Genomic DNA, 14,110 nt, shown 5'->3' on the forward strand with positions numbered 1-14,110 from the left:
CTATATGCCACCACAAGGTGATATAGGTAAAATGTTGCAGATCATTCCCAGCTGGCAATTCTATAAAACAAAAAATGTAGGATGTTGTAATCGGGAATAGAACAAAGTCTTCTATATTTCTTCTAAGTGGGTGTATCAGACCTGCTGACCTGTGATGCTTTTCATTGAGACATCAACTTTTGGTGATTACTTACAAGCAGAATTGTTTCTGTGGTGACTCTCAGGTAGGTTGTGTTTACTAAGAAGTACTTACTCCATTCATTTTCCTAGGCAAGACAGCATATCATTAGCACCCACGTTTCAAAGAATTTGCAGCATCAAGAAGCCAGGCCAGTTTCAGTGAGGATCAAGCCCCCCAGGCTGACTTCAATTAATTCAGTGGTTAAGCAGGGGTCTCTAATATATTGTGTTCACAGAGTTATGGAGGTGGCTTGGAAATAGTAAGAATTAGTGTTAGCACCCTCTCTTGACTCAAAGTTTAAACAACGTTTTCAAACTTAATTCAGTTCCTGAGAATCCCTACAGAAGCTAGGTAATTCAGAGCAAACTCTTCTTTGTATGTCGTGGGGCTCACACCTTTCAAATCACTTCTGGTTTTATTCTAAGATTATCTAACAAAGAAGGATTGTCCCAAGCAATCAGCAATTCAGAAAACAAGCATCTGGTGTGGAACCAGTGACCAAAACAGCTTTTGTTCTACCCTCAGCAGCAGAGATCATAGTCACAGCTAGAAAGTTTTGAGAAAGATGGATCCTTCCTCCTTTTTATCCAAAAATATAGTAGTTACAGCACTTAGTAAGACAGGTAGCAGTACAGATAAAGATCTGCCACAGCCTTAGGGAACAAGAATAACCAAGTTCCTCATAAGTATTCTAATAACAGGTTAGATGCCTCTTTACCTCACCAGATCCATGGTGCAATTTGGTCTTTCAGAATTCATGCAACGGTGCTATTTATCATAGAAAAACTCCACTCCTTAAATACTGCCAAACAAGCAGCACCTAAACATGCTCTCCTATGCATGCAGATCTCACACAGAACTCCTGCTGCTCCTTTTATTGGCACAAGCTTCTGGCAGTGAATCAGCAGGAGACTGACCAGGAACAGCAGCAGGAGGGGCAAGCACAGGAGCCAAACCACAGGTAGGTTTTTTTACATGCATCCAGGCTCTCTTTCTCCCTTGCCTGTCTCCATGCAGATGTGCTGTCCTGGTTCTGTGCAGCTGGTTCTCAGAGCAGCCAGCCTGCCATCCTTCCTGACTGCTGCGCATCAAAGGGCAGGTGTGCCAGAGGGGGAGAGGAAAAGGCCTTTGGCCCATGCAAATGGGAAAAAGGAGTAACTGATGGTTTCATTTTCTTCTCCTTATTTTTTTCCCCCTAAGGATGTCACTGTGGATGCATGGAAGTCTCACCATTGAAAGCATGTACATAAATTAAATAAATCTTATAGCTGCAGAAGCATTTGGGTTTTCCCCATAAGTTAACACAGAGATTCTGACACCTGCTAGCCTGGTGTCTTTCTGTCCCATTTATACTGTATGTGAAAGCCATATGACTCTCTCAAGAGTACACTGATGAATTTCTAGAAGGTTTAAGGTTTGTTTTTATTAATACAAGAAACCTTCAGAAATGGCATTTTTGAATGTATCTTTCAGGCATCTTCCTCTACCTTTTTTTCCTTTTTAATAGATTTCAGTTATTTCCAGTTTGCCATGGTAAATGTCACTCTTTGGCATTGTTTTGTTGCATAAAAAGACTAGATTATTGTTCAAAGCCCCTATGACTTGGCCATTGAAATTAATGAGACAGCTGTGTGCCAAGCCTTGGAGTTGATTGGTGCATTATGTCTGATTTACAAAGCTTTCATATTCAGAACAGTACAGAGAAATTTGCACACCATAAAAAAGGTAATAATTTAGCTACTGTATAGATTCATCTTTAGTACAAACTGTGACTTATGCTGAACTTTTCCAGTTTTTCCCAAACAATGCAGAAAAAGAGGAATGTGTTTTTTACTTTTGTTTTAACTAAATAAAATAGCAGAAAGCAGTGGAATATATACTCTGAAACTGTGCTTCCAGAGCACACAGGTAGGAGGATTTCTGTTGTATTGACAGAAGAATTGGAGTGTTCTCCTACAAAGTGGATAGACCACAATGAGTTTGATTTCAATATAAAAAATATAATATTACACTTATATATATTCTAATAATATATAATGACATATGACTTTTATAGTATATCTATCATCTATCTATAATATTCCAATTCTGGCTAATCCAAATGTTGTAGTCACTCAAGGGATATGATAGATTTAATGAAAAATGAAGATAATTGACAACACACTCACTCCCTCCCTCCCTCCTAAAGAAATTCAGAGGAAACAAATAAATTTTACCTGTCCTTTCCAAACCCCAAAACCTTAATGATCTTCCCCATGGTGGTTCAGATAAAACACTCTGGGTTTATGACCTGTTCCATCCATGCTAATTACAAAGGTGGCTACAATCAAAAAGCAGGGCTTAACTACACAGAGAGCACTATGATTTCTGCTCAGACAAGCATTATTGTGAGCACCAGACAATGCCTAAAATCCAGGAAGATTCAGCCTTTTCTCCAAGAAAGACAGATTTTCAACAGAAAAGACCATATGTAGAGAGAAAGGAAGGTACTCATCACAAACTAGCATCAATGTCATATAAACACAGGACCCCAGGTTGGTTCCTTCTCATCCTGGAGCCTTTGACTCATTTGTAATCCATATTAAAAAGGAAAACTGTAGACAATCCTTCCTTTACACAGGTACTTAGTCTGTCAGTCCCTGGGGAACAGACCTTGGGCAACATTCAGGAGACTCTGCTCTTGGGTCCTCCTGTGGAATTCCACACCGCTCTCTTCCTAAGGAACAAAGAGCAACGTGCTCTTCCACACAGCCCCAAGATGTGGTGCCTCCTCGTGCTGCTCTGCTCCCAGGGAATTGCCTTTTCAGCAGGATTCACAGCAGCCTCCACTGCAGGTGTTGACACAAGCCGCTGCAAGCGCCGCAACCCAGAATGCTTCATGAATGTTGTAAGTTGGGTCACCTTCTTTCCTTTCCAACAAACATTCCAACCCGGAATGCTTCATGAATGTTGTAAGTTGGGACACCTTCTTTCCTTTCCAACAAACATTCCAACCCGGAATGCTTCATGAATGTTGTAAGTTGGGACACCTTCTTTCCTTTCCAACAAACATTCCAATCCGGAATGCTTCATAAATGTTGTAAGTTGGGTCACCTTCTTTCCTTTCTTTCTAAAGCATCTCTACCACTAGCACTACCACTGACTAACAGTGCCTATCAGGGGGCTAAAGTTCCCTTCAAAGGGGTCCCTCCAGCACCACAGACCAAGAGGAAATGTCGATGCTCCTATCCAAACAGCCTGAGCTTGAGAGAATTCCTTGCAGTGGAAACAAAGGCTGGCTTCTAGTCTGAAGGCCTGCCCTTCTGTAACAACCTCTTTGCCTAGTACAGTGGAAAGGGTGCTTGTATCCCTTCTTCAAATAACAGATTCTCAAAACAAAAACCCTTGCTGTAAATCAAAGATTTCCTCACTGTGGCAGCAGTGTAATAGGTGGTGCTGTGAGTCTGAAATAAGAGATCCACCTTCCATGGCTTGCTTAACCACACTTCGGCAAGAAAGGATTCACTGTGGATCAGATACAGATACAGCTGCATATTTACTCTCTGGAAAGGTACAACCTTGTTGTGGGGAGAGTGGCAGCTTCAGACAAAGTTCATTAGAGAGTCCCTTCTGTTGAGCCATGAGGTGCTGAAGGGACCCCCTTGATTTCTAAACTCCTTCTCAAAGAGGAGCTTGGGTGCAGCTGAATCCTGTCTCAGCCTCTGACTCTCACTGCTGAAGCCTAAGGAATTATAAAAGTGTGATTGAACCATTCTACAGCTTTGTCCTGTAGGACTAACCATGGCAAACCAGATATATTTATATAAAAAATAATGATTTATTATAATCAATTATTAGACAAAAATACCCTAATCAGAATTTTTTACTATACAGAAGAGTAGCTAAAACTACTGGTATAGGGTAATGTAGCTCAGTGCATTATATCAAAGCAATCATATAAAAGCAATTGTATTAAAGCTAGCAAAAAGAAGCAATTATTAAAGTAGAGATTGATGTAACCCTCACCCATACCAACATCTGTGGGCAAAATCTCTTTTGCTCAGCCTCTAGGAGTAACTTTAAGGGGCATCCCAACCCAAAGGAGAAATCTTCATACACACTCCAAGAAGTGTTTATATTAGGAGAACTTAACCATATGAAAGTGGACTGGGCAATGAAAGTATAAAGTGATTGATTACCAACCTTATGCCTGCACGTTGGCTTAGCAGTTTATCTTTGCCAGATCTTTGTCTCATTATCAGGATGCTAATTTGGGGTTGATGTGTCAGACCTGTTTTAGCATAATTCAACACCAACAGGAATACATGATGCTCTTTCTCAGCCTACCACTGATAGCTTGCAAAATAGGACATTATTTGAGTGGTTTGACCATATTCCAAGGCAGAATATCATAATACAGATGTGTCACCCTTGCAAAACAGGATAAACTATCTCCCAAAAGGTTAGTCGCTCACATTGCCCCATAATAGGGAATCAAATTCCAGATAACTACCATCAAACAGGTCTGATGAAGACTTTACCACATCCTGCTACTCTTATAAATCTGTGTAGTGCTTGAGTGCCACAGATACAGCAATTACTACCATTTGAGTGATATTAGGCATTAAGTAGAATACACAAACCACTTTACAGAAACCAACCCCAACTACTCTCGCTGCTGTTTGCATCCTCCAGCCTCCATGACTACAGCATGGCAGCTTTAGGATCATCCACAAAAAAGAGAGACCTGGGGTTTGCTTTCCTGCAGGAATCCCTGTCCCTCCCTACGAGTACAACACAGAGCAGTAGAGAAAGGCTAGCAACATGCTATCACATTTATCTCCCTGGCATGTTCTTGGCTAGCTTCACATTCCTGGGCAGAAGCAGTCTCCAAACAGTTCTTATACCAATATCTTCACTGTAAACACATGATAACAAACTCTCCTCTGGCTTCCCACAGAGTGAAATTATCAGATATCATGGATTCCCCAGCGAGGAATATGAAGTTCCAACCGAGGATGGATACATTCTTGGTGTTTTCAGAATTCCTTCTGGAAGGAACAGCCACAATACAGGTATGACATATAGGATATAAGGACAGTCTGAGAGCCAACTCTCACATGGATTCCCCATCCTTCCCCTTTGCAAATGCAAAGTTCCATACCTTTCCATCTCAGCAAGGGTACCGAGTCATTCAGCCTAGAATGGGGCCTGAATTCTGTATATTGGCTAAAGCACTCCTGCAAAACCAAAATCTGAACCCCACATTTAAGTACACATTACCTATTACTATTTCAGCTTAAGAAAATCTCTTCTGTTGTAGGAAAGAAGCCTGCAGTCTTGCTACATCATGGTTTTTTATCAGATTCTATTCACTGGATTGCCAACCTGCCCAACAACAGCTTGGGCTTCATCCTTGCAGATGCTGGCTATGATGTCTGGTTGGGAAACAGCAGAGGAGACACCTGGTCTTTAAAACATAAGACCCTTAAGCCCTGCCAGAAAGAGTTCTGGCAGTTCAGGTACTCTTTGGAGAAAGAATTTCTGAAGAAAGCAACTATCAGGGAAGTAGCAAGATTAGGCAGTTGGTATTAGAATGCACAACCTTTCCCCTTCTGGCTAGATGAAAAAAATTCCCTTCTAAATTATATGAAAACATGACATGTTTTCATATAGTCTGACTTCAAGTGGGACGTGCAACATTTAAGGAGACCAGACAAACTCTTTTCCACAGATGCAGCCACTCCTGGGCATATCAGGGAGGTCATAAGAAGGAATTGGCTGCATGAGCTGAATTGGCTCTTCTGGAATCAGCACACACAGAAGCAAAGCTGGAAGTACTCAGGTCACCTTTGCTGGTTTCTGTGGGAAAAGGCTTCCAAAATTGGGAGGCATCTGTCACCTTGACGTCTCTCACCAGACACCATGTTCCAAGTGCAGAAAGGATAGGAGACTGCTCAGCTCAGCCTAGAAATCTGATCTACCACAACTGATGTTATCTGAGAGAAAAATATTTCTCGTAACCCATGCAGGTGAAAGCCCTGATTAAATTCAGTTCCCCACGGGCTGCAGCTGTCAGGTGAAGCTGGCACCTCATGCACACAGAGCCCAGGGCAGCAGGCAGCCAGGCTGCACAGCTGCACCCCTCTGCCCACTTCCCCAGCTCAGGCAAGGATGCAGACACAGGATGTGTGCAACCTCCTCCTCCAGTGGCTCCTGCTCGGTGCAATGAACAAAACTCACAGTCAGTAACAAAACTGACAACACTGTGATAGTCAAATTGTCTGCCAGATTTTTGTGTTTCTCCCCACAGCTTCGATGAGATAGGTAAATATGATATTCCAGCAGAGCTGAACTTCATCATGAATAAAACTGGACAGAAGGATGTTTACTATATTGGTCACTCGGAAGGGTCAGCTGCAGGTAATGTTAGAACAGTCAGTGTTGGTGTTTATGATTTATAGATAAGGTCTGTGAGACTCTGGGGTTTATGTCACAGTGTACCATTGTCCTTTTACAAAAACAAACTCAGAAACAGAGGAGAATATGGGGGGAAGTGGCATTATTAGAAAATCATTTTCCTTTCTTCCCATATGCACATTCTAAGAGTCTTTTCACAGAATTAATAGTTCAGACAAAATCACCACCTTCTTTGTCTTGAGATAATTATGTCAGCCAATCAAATCCATCAGTGAGGAAATTTAAACACATTCAGAAAACAGGATGGAACAAACCTTTTTTAGCTTTAGTGTCTTCCCTTATACTCCTCCTTTATGTGTGAATTCACTGTCATGCAAGTATGTGCTTAATTACAAGGAGAAGATTTATTCTTAATCTTCAGATAGATTTTGTATTGCTGAATGGCAGCATACACATGTACAGTCTTTTAGAGACTGCAAACTGAGAAACTCTTTATTTTGAATTCAGGGAACTTCAGAGAGAATTTGAATTTCAAAAATCTAATTAATATAACTTTTCAACCAAAACTGGCCCTAACACAAAATTATCAGTTCTGACAAAAGCAATATGAGGACATGCTCTAATGAGCTTGTATCCTTAGAATGAACTTTATCTTCCAAATAAAGGTTTTAAGCAAGAATCAAACATTCTCCTTAGGTCTGCAGCACAGAAATGGAAAACAGCCAATGGGACGCTAACCTAGTCTCATTCCTTTGCTGCCTACTGCTTTTTTATTTATTTGGTCTGTGGACATCTCTTCATCAATTTGACTTTTTTTCTGAGCTTGCAGGCTTCATAGCACTTTCTACTTATCCTGATATGCCTCAGAAGATTAAAGCATTCTTTGCTTTGGCACCAGTGACCACCATCACACATTCTACCAGTCCTCTGGTAACAATTGCACTGCTTCCCCAGCCACTGATCAGGGTAAGGAATTTCTCCTTCTAAAGAGAAAGACTTAATTGTCTGCTTTGTCTCTACTGGACTCACTCAACCTAAACTTTTAAGTGGTGCTCAGTTAGAATTGAATTCAGTGTATCAGACTTCAGACTTTCCAAAGAGCTAAACTGCAAGGTTTCACATGGTGTGGCTTTTGCAATTTCTTTAAGGTAACAGGCAAACTTTCACCATTGTTTATTTAAGTCAAATATTTCTGAAGAAAACTTTCAAAAACCAGAACAAAAGAAATCTAATATAGTCTACTAAATCTAGCCTTAAGGACTAATAAAAACCACAAGTAAAATATTTCACATCTTAATTTTTTCAGACATGCAGAACATTTATGCTTGTAAAGTATTTACTTTTAAAGTGATAATTTAAACTTAAACACCAGAAGGTGTCAACTTAATAGAATTTGCTGGGAATGTGGAAATCATGTGTGCTATACTTTATGTGAAACCACAGAAGCACATCCTATTTCTGTCCATGCTACACCCATGATGTGACTATAGAGCATTCAGCTCTACACCCTTCCCATTTGTCTCATTTGTCTGATCCCTCTTTACTTAGGAGTGGTACTCACAGTACAGTTTGCACCTGCCAGGAGAAGGTATTAGGGCAAAAAGGGACTTCCTATATTCTGCAGCCATCAGTGCAGCCAACTTCCTTTCTCACTGAGATGAGGACACTAAAATCAGATGGATAGTGACCTCCAGCATTTGTGTCAAGGAGAAGGAGGAACATGTGCTCTGCCCTTGGGAAGAACACTGTAAAGGATAGTGGGATGGCAAGCAGTTTCAGCAATCTTGCCTCTCGTGAAGAGGCAAGGCCATTAAAGGAGAGAGAGCGACTTGAAGAGGGAGTTTACTGCATGAGATAATCTTGCAACAGCTAAGTAAAGTTTTGCCCTTTTCCTGCCCTCAGTTACTACTTGGCTGCAAAGGAGCTCTTCAATACAATGAGCTGATGAAAGGACCTGTAACACAGTTCTGTGCATGTCTGGGGAAAGTTTGTGGCAACATCTTCTGCTACCTGGTCGGGGGCATGATACAAAACATGAACACGGTAAGCACCTCCCAGAAAAGCTTCATACAAATAAATCTGAAGCTTTGAAGGGCAACTGGACAAAGATCTTTTTCTCTTTTTGCACAATTAATGTATTTTCCCTCCTAAACAACAAGACATCTGACTCCTCTGAACATAAGAGATGGTTTCTTTTTGCTTGCTACACATTGAAACATTTCCAGCCAAAACTCAAAGCTCTTTCTCCACAGTTCTCCCAGCAGAAAGATTGCATTGCTTTACTCTGGCTGCTACCTCTTGTTCTTACAGACCTTTCACATGTCTGTTCTCCAGTCACCTTTCATCTCTCAGACTATTTAACAAGTGTACCCATAAAAAGCTCTCACACACACAGCTTCATTATAGCCAAGAGAACTGTAGAGAATCTTTCTCTACTGATTATGCACAGCCCTATTTAAAAGCATTATACAAATCACACAAACTGGGAAAACAAAGGCCATACACGCTTCTCAAATTATGTTTTCTCTATGTTGAGAATGTTGAAAAGATTATCCCAAAGATATAAAATCCCATGTACTCATTCCTACTGTAAACTAGTGTATTTGTGAATCTTTCCTCAACTTCCATTTTTATATCTGAAGAATATCCTATAAAAATGGGGTATGTAGCAGTTTGTGCCTCAGGGTCTTCACAGCTTTATTCTGTCACAGCACTGGATCTCTGCCTTCACAACACTTCTGCTTTGTCTGCAGAGTCGAACAGATTCATACTCGGGACATTACCCAGCTGGAACATCGGTACAGAATGTTATTCACTGGCACCAGGTATAACTGTGCTGACACATAAACACCTTAGCATGGCTTTTTATGCAACTGGCAGCCAACAGGGCAATCCAGAGGTGACAGATCTGGAAATCTGCCCATCACATCTTCTCACCTGTCACAGAGGGAGCCCTGTTCCCCATGGCTCGCCAGATCATTCCCCCAATTTCCCCTTTGACACCAGGCTCTGAGATTTCCCCAGGGCACATCACACCTCTCTTGACTCTAATGGCTTCCAGCCTTCATCCTTATTTATGGACATGTGTGCAGAAAGCTGCAGAAGTGAATACAAGCACAGTCTAGGCACTTGGCAGGTGGGATAAGTGAGAACTTTACAGTCAGGGATGAACCAGACAAATAAGGGATTTAGGTTAAAGCTCATCTCCCAGAGGGTTAATTGCAGCCCTGATTACCTCCAAAAGCCAGTTTACTGCACAAATGCTTCTGCTGGCACAATGGCAAAATGGGGAACTGCCTCTTCTGCTGATACCTCATGCCACTTTCAGACCTAAGATTGCTCTGCCTAGGCTCCAAATCAGACCAGGGCAAGATGGCATTGGCTCAGAAACACACCACCCTATGGGAACTGTGAACTTAGGTGAACCCTAAGGGAACTGTGCCACTTACAGCAGCCCTTAAATACATATGTGCTGCTGCACATCCCCTGCCTAAAATTCCTGGTATCCAGAACAGAAACCCAGCATCCAGAGCCAGAATATGGAGATGAGCTAGCAGATTTCTATCATATCCTCAGTTACTTAGAGGTTTAGATTAAAAAAATGCACACACATTATCAGTAAGACAGGTTAACCCTTTATTATTTTGATATTCCTTTTAGACAAATCACAGAAAACAAGAGTTTAGTGCTAAAGTAATCACACTCAGCTCCCAATATGCTTGCATGCAGTTCAGAGCCTCTGATATCATTGCCACTACTGTGAGCAGACCAGAGCAGACCAAGCAGGCACAAAAAGTTGAGGATTTTGAGGAGGTATCCCAGGCTAGTGAGAGCCCTGACACGGTCCTGCATCACAAAGAGCTACATTAGCTAACTAAAGAGCCAATTAAATAGGGCAGCAAGGCTCTAATAACTAAACATAACAGGGGGTGGTGGCTGAAGATCAGGAGAAAATGTTAGCAAGGGGAAAGGTGGTGAAACCACTTATCCCACAATCCCTCCTCAGTATCCCTGGAATCCTGTCTACTGCCTGAGACTTGAGTTCAATCATATGCAAGAAAAAAACTCCTGCACTCTGTCTCTTAACATTTTCATTTTATCTGTCCTTGTTACAATATTAACAGATAAAATATGCAGACCAATTTCAAGCTTATGACTATGGCTGTAAGGAAAACATGAAGAAATACAACCAGGTAAGGCAATTCATTTTTCTGAGAACTCATCCTTGGGTCCTGGCATAACTAAGAATACAAAAATTCATATATTAGCACCTTGAATGATACAAAAAGAAGGGAAGGGTGGTCTTAGGTAAAGCTTCATCTGAATCTAATAGTCATAATTGTCAGAGTCTATTCACAAACACGGCACATACAGATTCTTGCAGCCTCCCCTACTGATGCAGGGATGTGTCCAAGAACATATCACTTTACCTGCCATTCCCAAAAGGCCAGGAGTCCAGGTCCTAGACTGGATAAGTACAGAGCTCTTCCCCAAAAATCCTCAAAGTCTGCATTTCAGTTAAACACAAAAATGGGGATGAAAAGGGAAAAAAAAAAAAGAAGTGGAAATGCATACCTTGGTTTTCAGAGGCTACTTGCTGTAAAAATTAAACTTAAGGGGTGGTTCATTATGGCACAGTGGAGACTTCTGAGGAGAAGTATCCTGTATGGGAAAAAGGAAACAGGCAAAATTTGGTGTGTAGGAGCTTTATTTACTGTGTAGTCAACACCTGAAAATGCTCTGCTCCTCTTGCAACATTTATAACTCATCTGATTATTTTTTGAGGTTTGATCAGATCAGTTGACTTGTAGAGTGCTTTGTGAGTCAGGGCAGGTTATTTCATGGGTGGCACATTATTTTGCAAGTGGATAAAGATCCCAAGGACACCTTCCTTCTCAGACACCTTGCATACACACATACAGTCTTTAAATACCTGATGTTTAAACTTTGAAATGGGCAATGTTTTACTCCCAGTATTGTGGAAGGTTAGGAAATGTCCCAAAAAGCAGTCAAGAAGAAAGATAACTGAACTGTCCTTCCATAAGAGTAAGTTTCAAAACATCTTGTGCATGGTCCCTCACTGACAAATAACCATCCTGCACTAAGGCTTTTGGTTCAGATCTCAGACAATCTCCATTTTAATCTTCTGTTTCTTTAACTTCTGTGATGACAAGCAAGGCAGGGAATGGGGTTAGGGTAATGAGCAGTAAGAGGGTGACCTTCATCCTTATGGTTTTACTGTAGGCAGTGCAGAAGCAAAAGACAAAGAGAGGTGCTTGCACAGAAACCTTTCTCTAAACACAACTTTGATACAGCAGCATTCACTCAGGTCTCCTCCCTGTCTTACAGACTGCTCCTCCTGAGTACAAGATAGAGGAGATAAAGGTACCAACTGCTGTTTGGAGTGGTGGACAGGACAAATTGGCAGATCCAACAGACATGGCAAGGCTTCTTCCTCGGATCACTAATCTCATTTACCATGAGCATTTTCCTGCATGGGGACATCTTGATTTCCTCTGGGGCCTTGATGCAGCTGAGAAAATGTATCTGAAAATCATTGAATTATTAAAAAAATATGCTTAGAGTGCTACAGAAGGATTTAATTCATGCAGTAGAAACTCCAGATATTTCTATTTAGCAGTTGATTATTGGGATAGATATAGAGGTTTACAAACTACTGACAATTGGTTTGCAATATTTTTACACTGATTCCTTTGGCATTACACTATTTTGGTGATTGCAGAAGAAGCTGAGGTACATGTGAATGACCACTGAAATTATAAATATATTACATAGAACACTTCAGGGATCACTTACTTTGGAAGATTTCAGGTTTTTTATGACTGATTTTGCAAAGATGTCATTTTCTGTTTCCTTGTTGATCTGCACTACATATTTCACTTGAGACAAAGGTGATTTCCCCTGAAAACCCAAAATGGGAGGTAATTTCTCTGTTTACTGAACTTTGCTGAAGTTGAATCATCTGTCATCCTGATAGTGTTTCACCTGTCTTCCTCTCCTCACAATACCAACAGCAGCAAGGAAGACCCAAAAGGTTTTCACTTGTAAAACTACCCTAGCATCTAAGCAAACAGGAGTTGGCTATACTGGCCCAAATACAAGAAATCCAACACCATAACATGTATGTCAGAGAAAAAGCACCTGACTGTTGGACAGATGCAGATACCCTCTTACCCTCACACTAACTAATGGTTTGTTACCCCTCTTACTACAAAGAGCACACTGTCTTCATGCTCATAACCTGGGAATAGCAGCAAACCGTACAAAAAAGACAACTGCATCCATCCCAATAAATATTACTGCCACCATCAGTAAACAAGTTGAAGTTCTTCTAGGTCCTCATCTCACCATGTCAGTGCTTGCCTATGAGACTATTCCAGGGGGTACAGATCACATCAAAGGGTTCATCATTACAGGGCAAGCCAGGAGAGCTCAGGCACTGTGGGTGTTTCTGGGTGGGGGCATAAGCCCAGATTCCTCAGTCAAGACTTGTGGAAAGTGAAACCCATTTGATAATAATCTGGGAGATAGAGAGCAATATAAACAAAACATGTTTGTCTCTCATAATATAGAAAACACATGCAAAGGCCACCTTCATGCAAACATATGCAAACGACACACCTCCTCTAGCAACCTGTGGTACCACTGGGAACTGAGTTCTCAACTCCTGGGGACATTTGCAGTGGCTACTCTCACCCACACCACAACATTTATAAATCCCAGTGTCCTGGCTGTCCCAGGGAACTCACAGCACACCTGGCCCACCCCCATAAAGCAGCAGGGCAGAGCCAGCACTGGCACAGCAAACACTGCACCCCGCACAGACACGGGCTCAGCTCTGAAGGGAGGGGGAGCAGGATCCACAACTCCAGCTCAGGCAAAGAGGAGGAAAGGGCCTCTGTGGAGGATCTGGCAGCAAAGCCCTTCAGCTCTGCTCTCATTCACACTTCTGCAGCACCACCCAGCATTCAGACACGGTGCACTGGATGAGCCTGACAGTGAGACTCTGCACAAAATGTACAATGGAAGGGACGGAAAAACCAGAATCACAGCACTGAACTCCTTCCATCCTCACCAGTGGTGCCTTCTCCCTGCTGCAGAGTCAGGGCTAACCATGAACTAGAACTGATTCTCCATGAACCAGAGCACATGGCTCTGCCCAGCTGAAGAAAGCAGTGGGGACACACTGCCCTTTCAGGGAGGTGAAGGAAGGTGGATCTAGCAGTTCCTCAAAACCTGGTTGTGTGGACACTGGTCTGAAATTAAGTTTGCTCATCCTGGAAGCAGCCACCAAGGGCTGCCGCAGGACATCAAGTTCAATCTTCTCTAGAGCACCTTCCCATGCTGTAGAAGAAGAACCAGCCAAAGACACACCCTGCAAGAGGTTACAGGGAAACATTCAGGTCAGTGACCAACAGTTCTTGGGAAAGAGCACCATGTGCAGTGTCTTGAATACTGAACACCTAAATCAGGCTAATGTTCAGCCTAATTTCACCTCTGACATAACTG

General features: G+C 41.9%; 1 protein-coding gene across 1 annotated transcript; it reads left to right on the forward strand.

The window, feature by feature from the left end:
• The first annotated feature begins 2,936 nt into the window (after positions 1-2,936).
• Positions 2,937-12,163, forward strand: LOC118688217 (lysosomal acid lipase/cholesteryl ester hydrolase-like). Its single transcript, XM_036385650.2, has 9 exons — positions 2,937-3,068; positions 5,121-5,235; positions 5,484-5,682; positions 6,474-6,583; positions 7,410-7,546; positions 8,483-8,623; positions 9,334-9,405; positions 10,705-10,773; positions 11,930-12,163. The coding sequence occupies exons 1-9, from the start codon at positions 2,940-2,942 to the stop codon at positions 12,161-12,163; spliced, it is 1,206 nt and encodes a 401-aa protein (XP_036241543.1). The 5' UTR covers positions 2,937-2,939.
• Positions 12,164-14,110: the final 1,947 nt, after the last annotated feature.

Source organism: Molothrus ater, chromosome 8 (assembly GCF_012460135.2).
Source record: "Molothrus ater isolate BHLD 08-10-18 breed brown headed cowbird chromosome 8, BPBGC_Mater_1.1, whole genome shotgun sequence".
In the NCBI taxonomy this organism is placed as follows: domain Eukaryota; kingdom Metazoa; phylum Chordata; class Aves; order Passeriformes; family Icteridae; genus Molothrus; species Molothrus ater.